Genomic DNA, 17,656 nt, shown 5'->3' with positions numbered 1-17,656 from the left:
TGACCAGGGAAAGGCAGGATCTCCCATCCCTCACCCTGGGAAGCTCTCCAGCCCTGTTTGTGATGCTGGTGACCAGGGAAAGGCAGGATCTCCCATCCCTCGCCCTGGGAAGCTCTCCAGCTCTGTTTGTGATGCTGGTGACCAGCTGGAGCTGGCTGGGGATGGGAAGGAGGAGGTACAGGCTGAGACTCCTGGTTTTCCTCTTTTCCAGAGAGGGGCTGAGCTAAAAAGCATCTTGCCCCCTTCTGCTGTGACTTGTAGCTGCGCTCCCAGATGCCACAGGCTAGGGTGAGCGGTCCAGGTGGGACCAGAAAGGGCTGGAGAGTTCATCACCCTCACGGCGAGGGCTCTCGTCCTTGCGTTGGACTTCCAGCCAGTCCCAAAGGCAGCAGCCCAGCGCATACCAGAGCAGGCAGGAGAGCAAGTGTGGGGACGTCGCCTGGTCCCCTCTGCACCGCAGACCCCGCGCTGCCCCGCTCGGCTGAGGGTCCCTCTGAAAGGTCCATCACCGGGGGCGACCCCGGGCTCTGTGTCTCTGGCTCTGCCAGCCCCGCAGGCACCCTGCATGGCAATTCCTGCTGGGAGCAGCTGCTCCCGTTATCAGCGCAGCGATAATTGTCCCTGCTGGGCTGGTCCCGCTCGGGGCCATTAGCAGCCAGAGCCTTCTTTTATCATCCTACATCTCATTCCCATCGTGGCAGCTGCAGTAAATGTCTATCTGCTGGCCAGGCCGAACGCCTGCCGGGACGCGGGGGTGGGTGGCCCTGCGGTAGGTGACGATTTTGCCACGCTCACAGGTCGCTCAGGTGGGAGTGTCATTCTCCCACAGCACGACGCAGGGAGGAGACAGGGGTCTCTCATGGTGGGAGGGGGGACATTCTGGCATCACAGCCCCCCCGGCTCTGCGGTCCGTTCAGCAGTGCGGCGGGGGTGTCTGTGGTCTCTGCCTGCCCTCCCTGATGGCGGAGGCGCTGCTCATTTCCATTTAGATAGAGGAATTTCAATCTCAGCTTGACGTCTCCTCGCCACAGTGCAAAGCGAGACCCACATTTCCAATTTTCTTCCCCACGCGATGCCAGATGCTCTCTGCTGGCTCGGGAGCCAAAGCGCATTGGAGATGCTGCAGCCTGTCCAGGGCGGGCAGCCGGTGAGGTGACCGCGGCGAGTGTCTGTGTGCAGCTCTGGCTGCTTCTCCGCACCCAGATTCACTGCACTGCCTGCGGCCCAAAGCACTGCCATCGCCTCTCGTTAGCCCCCTTCCCTGCCACTGCCCAGCAATGTGCTCTTGTGGCCAAGACAAATGGTCTCCTGAGGGGCATCAAGAAGAGCGTGGCCAGCAGGTGGAGGGAGGTCATCCTTCCCTTCTGCTCTGCCCTGGGGAGGCCACATCTGGAGCACTGGGTCCAGCTCTGGGCTCCCCAGATCCAGAAGGACAGGGAACTGCTGGAGAGAGTCCAGCAGAGGCTGCAGAGATGCTGAGGGGCTGGAGCATCTGTGTGCTGAGGAAAGGCTGAGAGCCCTGGGGCTGTTCAGCTGGAGAAGAGCAGGCTGAGAGGGGATCTCATCAACGCTCAGCAAGAGCTAAAGGGCAGGGGGCAAGAGGATGGGGCCAGACTCTTCTCAGTGGTGCCCAGGGACAGGACAAGGGGCAACGGGCACAAACTGGAACACGGGAAATTCCATCTCAACATGAGGAAAAACTTCTTTCCTTCGAGGGTGTCAGAGCCCTGTCAGAGGCTGCCCAGAGAGGTGGTGGAGTCTCCGTCTCTGGAGACGTTCCAAACCCACCTGGATGCGTTCCTGTGCCACCTGCTCTGGGTGACCCTGCTCTGGCAGGGGGTTGTGGCACTGGATGATCTCCAGAGGTCCCTGCCAACCCGACCATTCTGTGATTCTGTGATTCTGTGACAGGATGTTAAAAACAGCATCCTGAGTTGTCCCCATGATACAGGATCCAAATCAGTTGGGGGACACTGGGTGGTCACACAAGGAGGTCACTTGGATGGCCACGGCAATAAGGAGGACAGCCTGCTATTTCTGTCTTCCAGTGGGAAAAATACAAGAAGAAATCCACCATGAGGGTTGGGGGGGTCCTTGTTTGCTGCATGCGTTGGGTACCTGTTCCCCTGCCCACACACAGGTGGGGACAGACTGTGATCCTTGGTGTGACCCACCTATGTGCGATCCACCTCTGCTGTGGGGACAGGCTGAGAGAGCTGGGGGGGTTCAGCCTGGAGAAGAGAAGGCTCCGGGGAGACCTTAGAGCCCCTTCCAGTCCCTAAAGGGGCTCCAGGGAAGCTGGGGAGGGACTGTGGATCAGGGAGGGGAGCCATGGGACGAGGGGGAACCATTTTAAACTGAAAGAGGGGGGATTTGATGAAATTAGCTGAGATGTGAGGAAGAAATTGTTTGCTGTGAGGGTGGTGAGCGCCTGGGCCAGGTTGTCCAGAGATGCTGTGGCTGCCCCATCCCTGGAGGTGTTCAAGGGCAGGTTGGATGGGGCTTGGAGCAAGGTGGTGTGGTGGGAGGTGTCCCTGCCCAGGGCAGGGGGTGGCACTGGGTGGGCTTTAAGGTCCCTTCTAACCCAAACCATTATGTGGTTCTATGTGGTCTCCCTGCCATGTATCTCTCGTGGCTGTTCCCGTAGGAATAAAGACACGCCGCAGTTTTGCTCAGCCAAAAATGCGGTGGTTGGTGGGGGAGCTGCAGAAGGCGGCCGGGGGGGTCAGCGCCAGCCCCTGCGGTTCGGAGGCCCGGGGCAGGTGTCCAGCAGCGACCAGGAAAGCCCTGAGAGGGGGCTGCAGAGAGGGGGAGGCGCGGGGGGAGCACCGAGGGGCACCCTCCCACCACCCCGGGCACGCAGGGCGGCCTGCGGAAGGCGGCCGGGAACCACCGCGGGGGCCGCCGGGCGGGCCTGGGGGCAGCCGAGGAGCCCGCGGGGGCGGGCGGGAGAGCCGGGGAGCCACGCCGGGCGGGCCTCGGCTGCGGCCGGAGCGCGGCTGCCACCTGCCGGGCCCGGGCGGGAGCAGCCGGGGCTGCCCGGGCCCAGCGCGGCCTCGGCGGGGCGGGAGCGGGGCGGACCCTGCGGCGGGGCGGGGGGGGACCGGGAGGCGGGGCCGGGCCACGAGGGGGCGGGGTCTGGCAACGAGGGGGCGTGGCCATAGGGGCGGGCCCGGGTTGCGGCGGGGCGGGGCCATTACGGGGCGAGGCCGAGTCGTGAGTGGGCGGGGCCTGGCCGCGAGGGGGCCGGCCCGTGAGGGGCGTGGCCAGGCCGCGCGGGGGCGGGGGCGTGGCGCCGCCATGTCGGAGGCGGCGGCGGGGATGGCGGCGGCGGGGATGGCGGCGGCGGCGGCGATGGCGGAGGCGCGGCTGCGGCGGAAGCAGCTGCTGAGCGCGGAGGAGGCGGAGCTGTTCGAGCTCGCGCAGGCGGCGGGCAGCGGGCTGGACCCGGAGGTGTTCCGGTGAGTGGCGGGGGTGAACCTCGGTGCCGCCGCGGCCTCCGGTGCCGCCGCCGCCGCTGCTGACGGGTGTCCCCGCAGGGTGCTGCTGGACCTGCTGCGCATGAACGTGGCGCCGCTCGCCGTCTTCCAGGTGCTGAAGTCGATGTGCGCGGGTCAACGGCTGCCGCCGGGACCCGAGGGCGGCCCCCCCGCCGCGCCGGCGCCGCTCCCCGCCGACACCCGAGGTAGGCGGCGCGCCGGGGCCGGGGCGGGCGGAGGGCGGGGGGGCGGCGGCGGGCCCTAATCCCCATGTCTCCCCGCGCAGAGCCCCCCGAGGACGGCCGGGCCCCCGCGCCGCTGCCCCCCGCCTCCGCCCTGCGGCCGCCGCGGTTCGGGGCCCGCCCGCCGCCGCCCCGGGCCTGCCCGCCGCCCCGCGGCCTCCCCACGCCGCCCGCCGGCCGCACCGTTCGCCCCGCCGCGGGGAGGGGGCCGCGGGCCGGGCGGGCCGGCCCTCGGGGGGGCTCGGCCGGACCGCGGGGGGCCCGCTCGGTGTGAGGCCCGGGGAGAGGCCCGCGGCCTGCGCCCCCCGCCCGCCCCCCGCTTCCTTCATTTTTATTCTTCTTTGCAGCGCGGGGATGGGGGGACTGGGGGGGGGCCGCTGCAGCCACCGGGCTGTGTTGTGGCTCGGCCTCCGGCGAACCCCAGCCCTCGGTACCTCGATTTACACGGTGCTGCTTCACTCGGAGCTAATGCCAAGAAAAGTGAAGTTTGCGGTACCTTGGGAATCCCCGGAAAACACGAGGGGGGCTGCGATGCGGCCCCTGCGCTGCAGTGGCTTGTGCCGCTCGGCCAGCGGTTGCCATCGTGTTCAGCCGGGGACACGAAACGGGGCTTGTGGGCTGGAATAGCCACCACCCTGGGATGCGTCCGTCATCCGTTATTGCTTTAATATCGGTGGACAGCAGCAGTTACAGCCTCGGAGATGTGCCATATGTGTGTGTATATATATATATATATATATAAAATTTTATTTTACTTTTTTCCAAACTGGTTCTAATAAAACTTTTGCTCACTTTCCGAACTTCCTGAAGTGACTTTTGGCTGGTAGCTTGCAACCTCTGTGGATTACTGCTGCAAGGTTTGAAAAGAGGTAACTAAAATAAGTCTGCTGTCACTAAGCTTGAATCCGCGGTGAAAGGACTCTCTTTTCTCTTGGATTCAAAAACACAACAGAAAGGGGCAATGGCCAAGGCACCGAGGTTCTGTGATCCTTGTCTGGGGTTGCCAGGGACGAAATCACACGCTGAGAGCTCGGCTGGCCCCACGCCTCGGCACCACGGTGCCGGTAACATGGGTGCCCTTCTTCACCCGTTGGGAGCCTAGGCATGGCTGGAGTCGAGTTGGATTGTCGTGTCCTGTTCTCCCTTCCTCTCTCAGGATGAAGAGGAGAGGGGCTTTTTATAAGGGCAGGTAGAGATAGGATGAGGGGGAACAGTTTTAAACTGAAAGAAGGGGGATTTAGATGAGATGTTGTGAAGAAATTCTTTGCTGTGAGGGTGGTGAGCCCCTGGCCTAGGTTGCAAAAAGAAGCTGTGGCTGCCCCGTCCCTGGAGGTGTTCAAGGCCAGGCTGGATGGCAAGAATTACCTGCAGAGAAGTTGGTTGGGGTGATGAGAACAGCCTCGCATGTGATTGATAAGGATGGTGCCAGACTCTTTTAATTGATTCCCAGTGACAGAATGAGGGGCAACGGGCACAAGCTAGAACATAGGAAGTTCCATTCAAATACACGGAAAAACTTCTTTACAGTGAGGGTGACAGAGCACTGGAACAGGCTGCCCAGGGAGGTTGTGGAGTCCCCTTCTCTGGAGACTTTCAAGACTCGCCTGGATGCAGTCCTGAGTAATGTGCTCCAGGCAATCCTGCTTTAGCAGGGGAGTTGGACTAGATCTCTAGAGGTCCCTTCCAACTCTGAAGTTTCTGTGTGTGTGATTCTGCGTGACTCTAAGTACACACAGGGGAAAATGAAGACACCCGGCTGACTGCTCTTTCCTGGGCAAAACGGGAGAGGTATGGCACGTGGAATTTTAAGTAAGCAGCAGTGGGCTGTTCTGGTACCATGTTGAGAGGAAACATCCCAAAAGAGCCGTGATTTTGAACAAAAGGTGCTGTTAAATTTTGCTCTCTCTTCTCCTCCTTTGTTGGTGCTTCAGGTGTGATGGGCCACTCGGACTATGAAGGAACTTTGGTAAGGTTTTTGTTCCCATCTGTCTGTTAGTCTGGATTAGTTTTTGTTCTCTCATGAATGCTGTTTCTGTGGCACTTCCTGTAAAAATGAGATTTTTGTAGCACCGGGCCACTGCCCCAGGCTAGTTTTGGCTGGCAGTAGGCCAGCTCAGATTTGAAATGGTTAGATGGCAACTTGTCCGTCAATCAGCATTAAATTCCTCAAGAGGAGAAGCTAGAAACCCTAAGGTGAAGCTGATACGCCCTTAACCGTTGCCTCTTCCCACCTGAGGTGCTGCTAGCGCCTTAGAGGGGCTGGGGGTTTCCAGGAACTGGTATCTGCCATGGGAGCTGCATTCGGTTGTACTGCACTGGTCCAGGACGCTCATGCTGCGCCTCTAGCAGGGCATCTCCTGGTCCAAGACGGTGCCTGAGTCAGGTTGCAGTCCTAGTGTCTCCGGCCAGACGTCCCTCTCCATAGTTTCCCTTTAAAATGGACATGTTGATGCCCTAAAAGGCAATCCTGTGCCCAGCCCTCGGAACTGAGGTGTAGCGAAGTTCGGAGAAAGATGGTGCTACCTCGTGGTAAACATTCACGGTGTTAGTTTGGCCTTCAGCGTCTCCTGCTGCTCCTTTATTTCACTTTGCTGCCTTATTTCCCAAGGCTAAAATGCGTCTTCGGGGTAGTCGGTGCTCTGAGATCACCGGATCACATGCAGCTTACTGAGAAAGGAGGGTCGTGCCCGTCAAGCCACAGTTTTGCTGCAGATGTATGGTAGGACATTAAATGCTGAAGGTGGATTTGCTTTCTAAGCTTTTTTTTTGCTTGCAAAGCTGGTGCTGGTAATGGTTTGGCCTCCTCTCCCTCAGTCCTGACCAAACTCTGGTGGGCAGCACTTTTATGCCTTGCCAGAAGGTTTGGTCTTCCCAGCTATGTCAGGTTGGATTTTTTTTGTTTGGTTTTTTTTTGTTTTCTGGAAGCTCATGTTGCATTAGAGCTGTATCTCGCTTTGAATGAAAACTTTTCTTCTTACTTTCTGTCAGCCCAAGTGACTTTACTGTCACCCGGCACCCGCTGATGTTAGACAGCAGCCAGCTCCTCTGGGAGTAAAATCAACGTTGGAAAACTTAACTGTCTCAGAAAATTCTTCGGGCAGAACTTAAGCGGTGGCTTATCGCAACCTTAGTCCTGCGTCCTCGTGTCTGTGAGTATACCAAGTACCGGTAATATCGCACTGACGCCGAGAAGAGGACACGCTTTGTCCAGCTCTCCTTGTAGGATCCGTTTCTGTAGCCTCTGGGCTGGAAGGCGGATGCCTGCGCTTGCTGTGATTTAGGCAGAGGGGGGGCGATGTTAGCTCAGTGCCCTGCCTGACCTAAGTTGGGCATCAAGTGCAGGCGAGCGAGCTTTTGCAGCTTTAATTGCAGCTCTGTGCGAGTTTTGGCTGGCTTATGTCTAACCGCGTGCTTGGAGCGATGTGCCTGGAGGAAGATGTGTAGGACTGCTGGCTGAAGCTCGTGAAAACAGACAGGTGTCCAGAGAGATCTCTCATTTCGTGGAAATTGGTCACGATCTAAAGCAGAACTGGGCCATCAGTGCCAGCCTTGTCTCTGTTTTACTGGACCGCTCTAGGCTGAATGAGGATTTGAGCTATCTAGCTCAAGACAGGAGCTTGTTTTACTATAGCCCCAGGGGGAAAGTGCATTGCTGAAGTAAAAGATCCCATTAAAATCAGCATATCTTCAGCAGAGTGATTGTTCTCCCCTTAAACTGGGGAAACAACCAGCTAGCTCAAACTGAAGGGGAGGGGGAGGAATCGCTCCCCGTTTTGCTGAGCTGTCTAGTTCTGGGCACAGTCCAAGTCCATCGTTCTGGAGCTGGGTGAGTGTGGAGTGACTGGGTGACGGGGGCTGAATGTGTTCTGTGGGAGCGTTTGGCTTGCCTTGCCTCCATTCCCTTCAGGAGCTGTGGCGGGGAAGGGGAACCTCCTGCCATCGGCCCCACCATCTCTTGTTGGAAGAGGCTGCTTCCGTTTAAGAGGGGGATGGTGCAGCTATCACGCAGGACCAGGCGTTCGGAGACAGGAGGTGCCTCCTCTGTGTAGCTGGGACTTGCGGCTGCTGATAACGCCCGAACTCCTTGCGCTGATACAAAGAAATATAAGCTTGCCAAGCTGCTTCGCGCAGTGCCCTTCAGCTCTGCCTATCTCCTCTTCCTCCTGTGCTTCCTCCTTTGTCAGCAGACAGGCGTGTGGCTCAAGTAATCCAGGTTTCACTAAAGATCTGTTAAGAGCGCTCTGCTAGAGTCTTATCAGTAAGGATGAGATATGGCCTCAGGCTCCTTGGCCCATCGTGGTGCAAGGAGGTTTTTTTAAAGCAGCTTTAAAAAAAAAAAAAAAGCTGTTAGAGCACTTCTGAACAACACCGTTGGGGTGGGGGGTGCCCCCCCGCTGGTTATTCTAGCTTTTTTACAGGCGAAGCAGCAGGGAGTCTAACACAAGTGACTTGATTTTGCATTTTCCCCGTAGGATCTAGCCACGGTGTTCTGCATGGAGCTGTGTTTGCTGGTAGCTGAAGTCATGATAGCTGGCGAAAAAAATCAAAATGTGTTTGAGTATGGGAGCGTCTGGCCGGCATGTTTAGCTGGATAGGACTCCAGGCAGGCTGCGTTTCAAACAGTTCCTCAGCAGTTGATGATTTGGGTGGGAAAGAGCTGATTTTAAAGCGGAAGGGTATCCAGGCAATTTCTTTCTGCGCATGCGAGGAGGGGGTGTGCATCCCGTTAGGACAGTGGTGGTGGTGGTGGTTTTGGCCTACTGGCCATACGCTGGGCATGCGTATGGGTTGCCTCTGGGTAGCTAAATATGCCACTTCCTTACATATTATTTCCATGCTTTCTGCTCCCGTCAGCCAGCCCTCAAGCCCCTGGTGGTTTCCCCACAGTTTTCTCCCTCTCTGTCGTCGTGCGCACATCAGTGCCCTGCTCTTTTTCCCCAGGCTGATGAATATTCTCTGATGCCTCTCTCGCTCTGTGCGCTCCAGCTGGTTTTTCCACGTTCCTCGCTTCCCCAGCCCAAGTGTCTTCCGCCAAGTTACTTCCCAACGCTTTGCCCCAGCTGATTTCTTGTAGTAAATGTGCTGCTAAAGTGAGCTTGCTTTTCAAAAATCCTGTCTCCACTGTGGGCCTCTCGCCCCGTCTATGGATTTTAAGGCTGCGAGGCGCCGTGGCAGCCTCCTGTTGTGCGTAGCGAGGGTCAGATGCTTTCCTGCCCCGGGAAACTCTGCATTGCACGTGGGTGCCTCTTGGAAACGCCTCGGAGCCACCACCAGCCGTGGGCTCGGTGGAGAGTTCCACGGGGTGGGTTTTCCTTGTCTGTGTGGAAAAATACACTTCTGAGAATCGTAAGTCCTTTTCTGCCCCTGCATTTTTGGCTACTTTCTTCCTGCGCAGATACTTAGGTACGATCGAGGTCTCTTCTAAGTGTTGTGGTTTGATTATTTCCTAAATATCCCTCTGTCTGCTCTGCACCTTGTTGCCAACCTTGTCCTCCCCGTGTGTTCCTCTTGCCATCCTTGTGTTTTGTAGCCTTCCCCGTTCATCCCTTTTTCTCCCTGCTTGTTTCTCGCCCTTTCTCTGTGTTGCTTGGCTTTGCCCGCTGTCAGCCCTTTGGGGTGGTGGCTGTTGCCGCAAGGGCCCACAGTAATGCCACCATCGCTCTTGGCTGATGGCTCTTCGCATTCTTCCTGTACTTGCCCTCCGCTTCCGCAGCCTTGTGTTATCTCAGGCTGCATCTTGACGTGGGATTTGCACTGCAGACTTCGGTATTAAGGAGATGAGGTAGCTCGTAAGGATTATTTTATGTGGAGCTCAGATATGGCAGAGGGTATCCCCCCAGGGATGCTAAGGATTTCTATTAAATGTATTTAATCTGGGTTTTATACATCATCCAGGGTATTTTCCTGTTGGCTATTGTGCTTTAGTTGTAGATTAAATATATCCGTGGGATCTAACTGATAGCAACGTGTTCTTAAATTGTGCCACACACCAGTAAGTGTTGTACTCTGACACTTCGTGGTCTGTATCTCTCCCCTGGGAAAAAATATAAATCCACAGCGTGATCTATAGGTGACTTACGTGACTAATCAAAGGGGTGATACACTCCTGATCGGGGTTTTCTTACGTAGTTGCTTCACTCATAGCCAGCTTTTTTTCCAGTACTCCATCAGTATCACCCTGGTAAGTGCATTTCCGAAACTGACTAAAGAGCAGTTCATTTCCCTTCCAGGCCTTTGTCCTGCAGCTCTGGCGCCTGGTAACTCTCTGCTGTAAGCACTAGAGTTCAGGCCTTTTGAATTAGAGGCCTTTATTCTTGTTTTGTGAAATGATGGGCATGGTAATTACACGGGACAAGAAGTTTTATATTCCTTTTTTTTTTTTTTCTTAAACTATTTCTGAGATGTTTGAGGACCTAAGGAGGCTTGTCAGCATCTCGAATAGGATCTGAGACTTCGCTGACGTAAGCTTGCTTTCGTAGTGGTGTCTGTAACACGGCTGAATACCTGACCCACTATGAAGTGGCACGCTTGCTGGAGAAGAGGACGGTGTAAGTTCTGTGCTGGTGATTTGTGGGCCTGTGTAGGTCTCCACTTACTTTGTGTTCTCTTCTTTCTCCAAATCCTCTTGAGGTGAGCTGATTGCAAGAGAAAATGTGCTTAAATAACGACCCTCTGCTCAATGCATACTTAAGGTCTTGGTGACCTGCTTTGGAAAGTGCATTTGAAAACCATCTTCATGTTTTTTCCTCTTCCTTTGTTCTAGACCAATTCAGCTGGATTTCTTGAGACATATTTTGCCAGTCTTACCTGCCCGCGTTACTCTGGCTTCTCAGGGCGGCTGCGTTAGCAGGGGTGATGGTTTGGCTCTGTAGAGAGTGTTTACAAATTACCACCACATCTAGGTTTATGTAGGGACGTGAGCACGACTCTGCAGGGCAAACCTGGCAGTCTGCAAAGGATTGGGTGTCATGAGCCGCAGTCACACACTGGGACGGCTTTGGGGAGTGAGCTCTGGCTCTGTCTGAGGCTTTTCCATGGCCGGGAGGTGGTGAGATCTGAGGCGAATCCCGTCACTGCGCGCAGGTCTGGTAAAGGGGCGAAAGGTGTCTCCTTAGTCCTCTGGGTAATACACAGTGACTGCAAAGTGGAGGGACTTCCGCTCTTCAGTTCATTGGGTTTTTTTTTTTTTTTTATTCACACCTAAAACTGAGTCTTTGCTTGTCTGGTAAGGCAGGGTGGTTTACTGCGCCCTGCGTAAGCCCTGCTGTGTGGCAAGAGCAGGATTTTGGAGAATTTAAAAGTACTCTTGTGGTTGCTGTAGCCCACAGTTACTGCCAACATGCACTACAGGAGATATTTTGAGATTGTTGCAGCCCTGATATCCCTGGCTGTTTTACAAGCAAATGTACCAATAGCAATGTATTTATTATTTTTTTATTTTTTTTTTTTACCAGTAGGAGGAAAATCTGAATCTATAGTCCCACAGAGGCAGGAAAGGATCCCTTGGGAAAAGCAGTAGGTTGAGTAAAGAGGAGACTGAAAGAGAAGAGCTTTAGATTTCCCCTTCTGAAAGCATGTTTGGGGTTGGGGTTCCTTTCTTAAACCCGATCGGTCTTCACTGGCCTCCTGCTTGACACAAGAAGGTGCTTCTTCCTCCCTTCCTTCTCTTCTCGCCCTGCGCCACCCTGCAGACTCCTGCCTCAGTAGCTGGAGGTGGTCTTCTCCTGGAGGTGGTCTTCTCCTGGAGGTGGTCTTCTCCTGGAGGTGGTCTTCTCCTGGAGGTGGTCTTCTCCTGGAGGTGGCTGTAGCCTTTTGGCCTTGGGTCGTGTGAGGGATGATCAGCGTTAACGCATCCGTAGCTATTTGGGCTGTGGTTGTTCTATGGCAGCCAGACACATCCACGACAAGGACATCCTCTGTCACCAAGGAAAATGTCAGTGGAATCCTTTTGTTGGTCTGTGGTACTTGAACTGCAGAGGGTTTGTGGTCGTTTGACTTCTTTTGTGCTCTGAGTTAATTGAACCTGTTGTCTCTGACAGCATTTTAACCGGTAGAAGTGCACAAACCATGCCTGTCCTTCATGAGCTATTCTTGACTGGTTCATGGGTTGAGACAGGGTGCTTCCAAAAATATAGTTGTTTTTTATGAAGTGACTGCCTTGTTTTAGCGTGATTTTGAGGCTAAGAGGATGGGGGGCATGTGCTTTGTCTGAACGCAGCTTCTCTTCATCCAAGTGGTTCTTTCTCCCCAAGTGGCTTCAGCTAGGTCGGTAGACCAAGGGCCTGACTCCCAGTAGCGCTTAATGGTGCAGTTGCTTTGTGTGTGGACATGGTTGGAGTTGTGGTACGCAGGTTGAGGACCTGCACTCTTACTGGGCAGATGCATGTCACCCAGGGGAGGGCATTCACCTGTAGACATGTCCTGGATTGCTAAAAGCATCGTGGTGACCTATAATGCTTTTGGTTCCTGCCTGTTTTTCCCTCGAATGTCATGAGATCATGTATTGCCCTTGTGCAGTTTGTTTGTTTTGCTGGACAATACCCGCATTAGCGGAACCGCTTCGGTGCCTGAGCTACACAGAACGATGGCAGGGCGGGCTGGCTTGGGCTGGGAGCTGCTGGCGCATCACTGGTGTGGTTTGCAATGATGGACTTCTTTTAAGAGCACCTGACGTGGCTGGGATAAGTGAATGTATTTCTTTCGCCACCGCAGTCTGTCAGATTTCGCAGACGTGAAGGGGCCACATACTCTTTATTTCAAAGTTCTCAGGTTGTCTTTCTGGTGTTAACTTGTGGCGTTGACGCGAGTCCTGTTCTCAGGCAGCCTCTCCAAGGAGACGGGATGGTTTGGTAAGTCAAACAAACATACACCTCCAGGCTGTGCACTGTCTGTAGCACAAATGATCCAAGATGGTGATTTCCAACCCGTGCCTGTGGAGACTCCAGCGTCTGGAGGAGCTGTTGGTATTCTGGAAGTTGCCCTGATAATGATTGCTAAAACGTCACTCTTCATTTTAACTGCATGCGTGTAACTACAGCTCACTGCATTTCAGTGTTTTGGTTCCTTCTCACTATTATTACTAACTCTTTATGATGCTTACTGGAGCTCGTTATCTTTGGTGGAGGCCTCATCCCTGGAGACATTCAAGGTCAGGCTTGATGAGGCTCTGAGCAACCTGATCTAGTTAAAGATGTCTCTGCTCACTACAGGGGGGTTGGACTAGATGGCCTTTAGAGGTCCCTTCCAACCCAAGCCATTCTATGATCTTTAGTAAAATCTGTGACCCTTTTGCCTCATGTTTCTTTTATTCTTTTTCCCGATGTAAGTCCTACTTCTCATCCAAAGCAGTTCTCTGGGCTGCCAGGAAGAGTTGGCTGAGCCCCGCGGGCTGGGCTGCCAGCCCCTGGCCCCCTCCACATCTGCCCTTGCACTCATTGCTCCTCTCTGCTGCCCCTTTGCCTTTCAGAGATGGTCCCTTGTGCCTGTGGAAGGATAGCTCTTATCTTCTGAAGGCAGCAGGAAAAATCTGTGAGTAGGTCCTGTGTAGGAGTCTGAGCTCCCGGAACCCCCCAGAAAACGTCAGGAAATCACAGAATGGTGGGGTTGGAAGGGACCTCTGGAGATCATCCAGTCCAACCCCCTGCTGGAGCAGGGTCACCCAGAGCAGGCGGCACAGCAACGCGTCCAGGCGGGTTTGGAATGTCTCCAGAGACGGAGACCCCACCATCTCTCTGGGCAGCCTGTGCCAATGCTCTGCCACCCTCAAAGGAAAGAAGTTCCTCCTCATGTTGCGATGGAACTTCCTATGCTCAAGTTTGTGCCCATTACCTCTTGTCCTGTTGCTGGGCACCACTGGGAAGATCCTGGCCCCATCCTCCTGACACCCACCCTTTAAGTATTTATAAGTGTTGATAAGATCACCCCTCAGTCGTCTTTTTTCCAGATTGAAAAGACCCAAGTTCCTCAGCCTTTCTTCATACAAGAGGTGTTCTAGTCCCCTCATCATCTTGGTGGCCCTTTGCAGTCCCCTCTCCAGCAGTTCCCTGTCCTTCTTGAACCGGGGAGCCCAGAATTGGACCCAGTGCTCCAGCTGTGGCCTCCCCAGGGCAGAGCAGAGGGGGAGGATGACCTCCCTCCACCTGCTGGCCACGCTCTTCTTGATGCCCCCCAGGATGCCATTGGCCACCAGGGCCCATTGCTGGCTCATGGTCATCCTGTTGTCCACCAGGACTCCCAGGTCTCCTCCCACAGAGCTGCTCTCCAAACTTTTGCTCATCAAGCCCCAGAAGTGACACGAAGAGAAGGGTTTCTGGTCTGATAGTGTGACTGCAGGCTTCGGAAACTGGTGGGCACTGGCACGTGGATTCACTTATCCCAGCCTTGAGGTGTTGGGTGCTCTTTGTGTTCTCCCTGAAGTGCTGTTTGCAGTGCTGGCCTTCCTCTGCCAAATAAAAGCCAGCGTTTGAAGAACAAAGTGGCTGGTTGCTTTGTAGGTTCAACTTGGTGAAAACTAACAACGCTCCTACTGCAACTGGTTTCAGTTCTGTGGTCCTGATACCCGTTGAGCCGAATTCACAAATCCGCTTTCTGTGTTGGATGCTCGATACGTTTGTGACACCTAATACAATTTCGCCTTTTGCATGACTTCTTAAGGACCGCTTGCAGCTTAGGTGCCGCGTGGCGACACGTAGGCTCGGGACTTGAAAATTAATGTATGTGTTTGTTTATCCAGGGAGAAATAAAAGCAGTTCTGCTGTCAGCGGGACCCAGGTCCTTGCGGAGAGGAGCAGTCGGGAAGGATCTGCCCAGAGGATGCCACGGCAGCCGAGTGCGAGCCGAATGCAGAAAGCAGGAGCTTCTGGGAAGAACAGCGGAGGAGGCAACAATACCTAAATGAGGCCTTGGAACCCATCTGTTTTGGTGCTTGACAATGTATATAAACCGTGCTTGTTAAAAATGTGTGTGTTGTGTGTATTAACCTGAAAAACATGATTTGTAATACATGGAACAGAGCTGTTGTTTCTTATTTCCAAAACTGCCTTTGCCAGTGCAGGCTGTGGGGGTTACCTGAAGGCTCCTGGGACAAGGAAAGAGGTGTGAAGCCTAGAAAAGCCTGGAATACTGCTCAGGTTGCTCCAGAGAGGGTCGGACTCGCCTTACCAAGCCAGTGCCGCTTGCTGCCTCCATCCCTAAAATCCATTTTGATCTGTTCAGGCTAGTCGTGACAGCAGAAGGCCTGGTTGGCTGGATGACGAGGTGAGTGGTGCTGAGGTGGGTCATGTGTTAGCGTCCCCGCGCCCTGCAGTGGCGGTGGCTGCCCTGGAAACCAGCCGTCTGGTGGGGGGTCGTGGTTTGTCCTTGTGCTTCAGCGGGCGGTTGCCCGTTCCCCTCGCGTGCACCCTTACCTGGGTTTTGGCACCTTAATCTGCAAACCAGTTTGACCTATCACAGAGTGTAATCGCATAACATCTAATCCTTCCCATGATGGCGGTGCTATTATTCATTTATAAAGTGTTACAGAGCCCTTTGCCTAACGAGCCAGGTTAAATGAGGAGATGATGGCAGATAAGGGAGGGAACAGCTTCACCATTTAGCGTAAGATACATGCAAGTAGCTAAAACAGGTAGGTGGGTTCGTTAGAGCTTAAGTGATGCTGTTCATCATTCCAGAGCGTGTCCAGGCGGTGGATGTGCCTGCGATAGCCTTAGTAGCTCAGGAGCTGTTACTGAAATCCATTTCCCTAATTAGGATAAAGTGCCTCCCTTCTTTGTGGGGGGATAGATGATGTTTCCTAGACTCAAGGACTCTCATGAACCTGGTTCAACAGGTGCTGAAATCTCTTCCTGACCAATAGGAAAGAATACTGGAGAGTACAAATACTCTTGCATAAGTTCTTTTTTTGTGCAGAATATTAATGATGTGCGTGGAAGATGGTGTGTTCACAGCACGTGGCCATCGCCCACTTGCTGTGGCAGGGGCCCTGCGGGTATCTGCTACAGCCTAGTCCTCTCTGGGGACGACCTGCTCTGTCAGGGCGTCCTCCGCAGGCTGCAGGGCAGCGGCTCCCACTCCTGGAGTTCCTCCTGCCGCTTCTGCTCTGCCCTCGCTGTCAGCGGGATTGCTTCCTGCGCATTTCTTTTCCTCGCTCTGGCCAGTGCTTTGTCCTTTCTTCAGTTTGTTTTTACAGAGGTGCCATCAGCTTTGCTGACTGCCCGGCTGAGGACCCCCTCTGGCCTCCAGCCTTGCCGTGTGAACCCAATGCACCCATCCGTGGAGACCAGGATTTCTCAAGGGTGGGGGTTAGAACTAGGAGTAGTGTAGCTTACGGCTTGCAGTAACACACCTTGAAGCTGTGCCGTGGGAAAGGCATTCAAAGCAGAGAGCTTGCAAGCTGCTCTTTAAATTTTTTTTTTTAATTTTTAAATTTTTTTCATTTGCAAGGTCTGGGTGTCTCCTGTTCTGATCTTCTAAGACAGCCCACTTACTCCTCCCCTTCTCCCAATAAGACCCCCAAGCCCAGACTCTGCCACAGCAATTGGGAAGCTGTAAGTTGAATTTGCTGGTGAAAAAAGAGCTTTTTCCCTTAGAAGAATCATTATTGGTGCTCTTTTTCCTTAGAGCAGGGGTGGGCAGACTTGAGGTGACGAGTTTCACACCTGCATTTCTCCTATTTATCCCTCTGCAGCTTGGGCTGCCTCCTATGTTGTACCTGCCTACCCGTCTCCAAGCCCCCATCACGTCCTCCTGAGCTCTGCTGCACAATCCCCCGCCTGCAGATCGGCGTTTCTCCTTTCCTGGTTGTGGAATAATTACTGAATTGGCCAAGAATACAAAAATACAGCATTGTTCACACATTAAGGAAAGTCATAAAATCAAGAGGCTTCTGAGGTAGAATACAGCCGCAGCTAGCACACGGAGAATGCCACATCTGTGATTCCCTGTACAAGGTTGTTTGCGAAACTAAACGAGGGATGGAACGGAACACGCTTGTTCCGTGGCCTTCCCTTGTGACGAATAGCAGATATGGGGACGAGATGGTCCCCATACCTACCGGACGAACCAGAGGCCGTTGATGAAATGCTGTCCTTTGTGCGAACTTTGCTCACCACAATGTACCAAAACACACCTCCATCCCGGAGGCTATCCGCCTCCGAGGTGCGAACACTCCTCCTTGAGTACGTTAATCATAATAAAAGTACGTATGACTAAAGTCACTCAAACTCCACTTTGAAGATAAAAAAATAGTATAAAAATAGCCCGAGAGAGGGGATGCCAGGGAAGACACCATTGTGAAGAATTCCATCGCTGATTTCCGGGATCAGTCGATGGGCTGAGCCTTTCTTCCCCCACATAGGGACACCTTTGGGTAAGACTTCGATTATACCGAGTGGTTTCTTGGGAAACTTAGAAATTTCTCTAGAGAATCTGTACCCTACATTTATAGCCAGGCTGTATTGTTTATAATTTCGTTGCGCGTTTGTATACTTAACAATATCTTTATTTGCACATGCTTTGCAGACAATGTATTTATCACTGGCAATCCTAAAGAACCTGTATATCTGTTGTTTAAATAAACTGCACTGTTTAAGTAGCTAGTCGTTTCGGTTTCTCACTGAATGCGACCAAAGACTCGAGAGACACTCGTGCTAGTTCACGGGCACCACTAGCCTGAAGGTGCAGTCCACTATTAGTGCATCCAATTCACAATAGTTTAATACGTATTAAATGCGATTGGACTGATAGTGCTGAGTTGGGCATCACTCAGCATTTAAACCCAGCCACACCTAGCCTCCCACCTTGGTGAGGAGGGTTAGAACGCAAGGGGGTTTATTTTCTGCCAAAACCACTTGGCCCCTTTTCACGCAACACTGGTGTCCAGGTTTCCTGGGCAGACTGTCCTGGTCTCCTTTCCCAACTACCTAGCTGAATGTTGCT

At 53.9% G+C, this 17,656-nt stretch overlaps 1 protein-coding gene across 11 annotated transcripts; it reads left to right on the top strand.

Annotated features, from left to right (window-relative positions):
• Positions 1 to 3,310: 3,310 nt before the first annotated feature.
• On the top strand, positions 3,311 to 17,312 carry LOC128914724 (mitotic-spindle organizing protein 2B-like). Of its 11 annotated transcripts, XR_008468417.1 has the most exons (6): positions 3,311 to 3,461; positions 3,540 to 3,685; positions 14,454 to 14,653; positions 14,770 to 14,977; positions 16,163 to 16,266; positions 16,407 to 17,312. XR_008468417.1 is itself a non-coding variant. In XM_054214180.1 (4 exons), the coding sequence occupies exons 1-3, from the start codon at positions 3,322 to 3,324 to the stop codon at positions 14,612 to 14,614; spliced, it is 447 nt and encodes a 148-aa protein (XP_054070155.1). In that variant the 5' UTR covers positions 3,311 to 3,321; the 3' UTR covers positions 14,615 to 14,653; positions 14,775 to 17,312. The 11 variants fall into 11 exon arrangements, 4 of the variants coding, with proteins under 4 accessions (XP_054070155.1, XP_054070154.1, XP_054070156.1 ...); XR_008468414.1 differs by lacking the exon at positions 16,163 to 16,266; XR_008468416.1 differs by having other exon boundaries at positions 16,163 to 17,312.
• The last annotated feature ends 344 nt before the right edge of the window (positions 17,313 to 17,656 follow it).

The sequence above is a fragment of the Rissa tridactyla genome, chromosome 9, assembly GCF_028500815.1.
Source record: "Rissa tridactyla isolate bRisTri1 chromosome 9, bRisTri1.patW.cur.20221130, whole genome shotgun sequence".
Classification (NCBI taxonomy): Eukaryota; Metazoa; Chordata; class Aves; order Charadriiformes; family Laridae; genus Rissa; species Rissa tridactyla.
Note: the sequence above shows the minus strand (reverse complement) of the source record. Positions and strands in the feature narration are given on the sequence as shown.

What these genes read in the sequence shown, in the direction of transcription:
- LOC128914724 (XM_054214180.1), top strand. Translation starts at nt 3,322, where the DNA reads ATGGCGGCGGCGGGGATGGCGGCGGCGGCGGCGATGGCGGAGGCGCGG. An exon ending in CTGGACCCGGAGGTGTTCCG is followed by an intron (nt 3,462 to 3,539) that starts GTGAGTGGCGGG and finishes GTGTCCCCGCAG; the next exon opens with GGTGCTGCTGGACCTGCTGC. An exon ending in GCTCCCCGCCGACACCCGAG is followed by an intron (nt 3,686 to 14,453) that starts GTAGGCGGCGCG and finishes TTGTTTATCCAG; the next exon opens with GGAGAAATAAAAGCAGTTCT.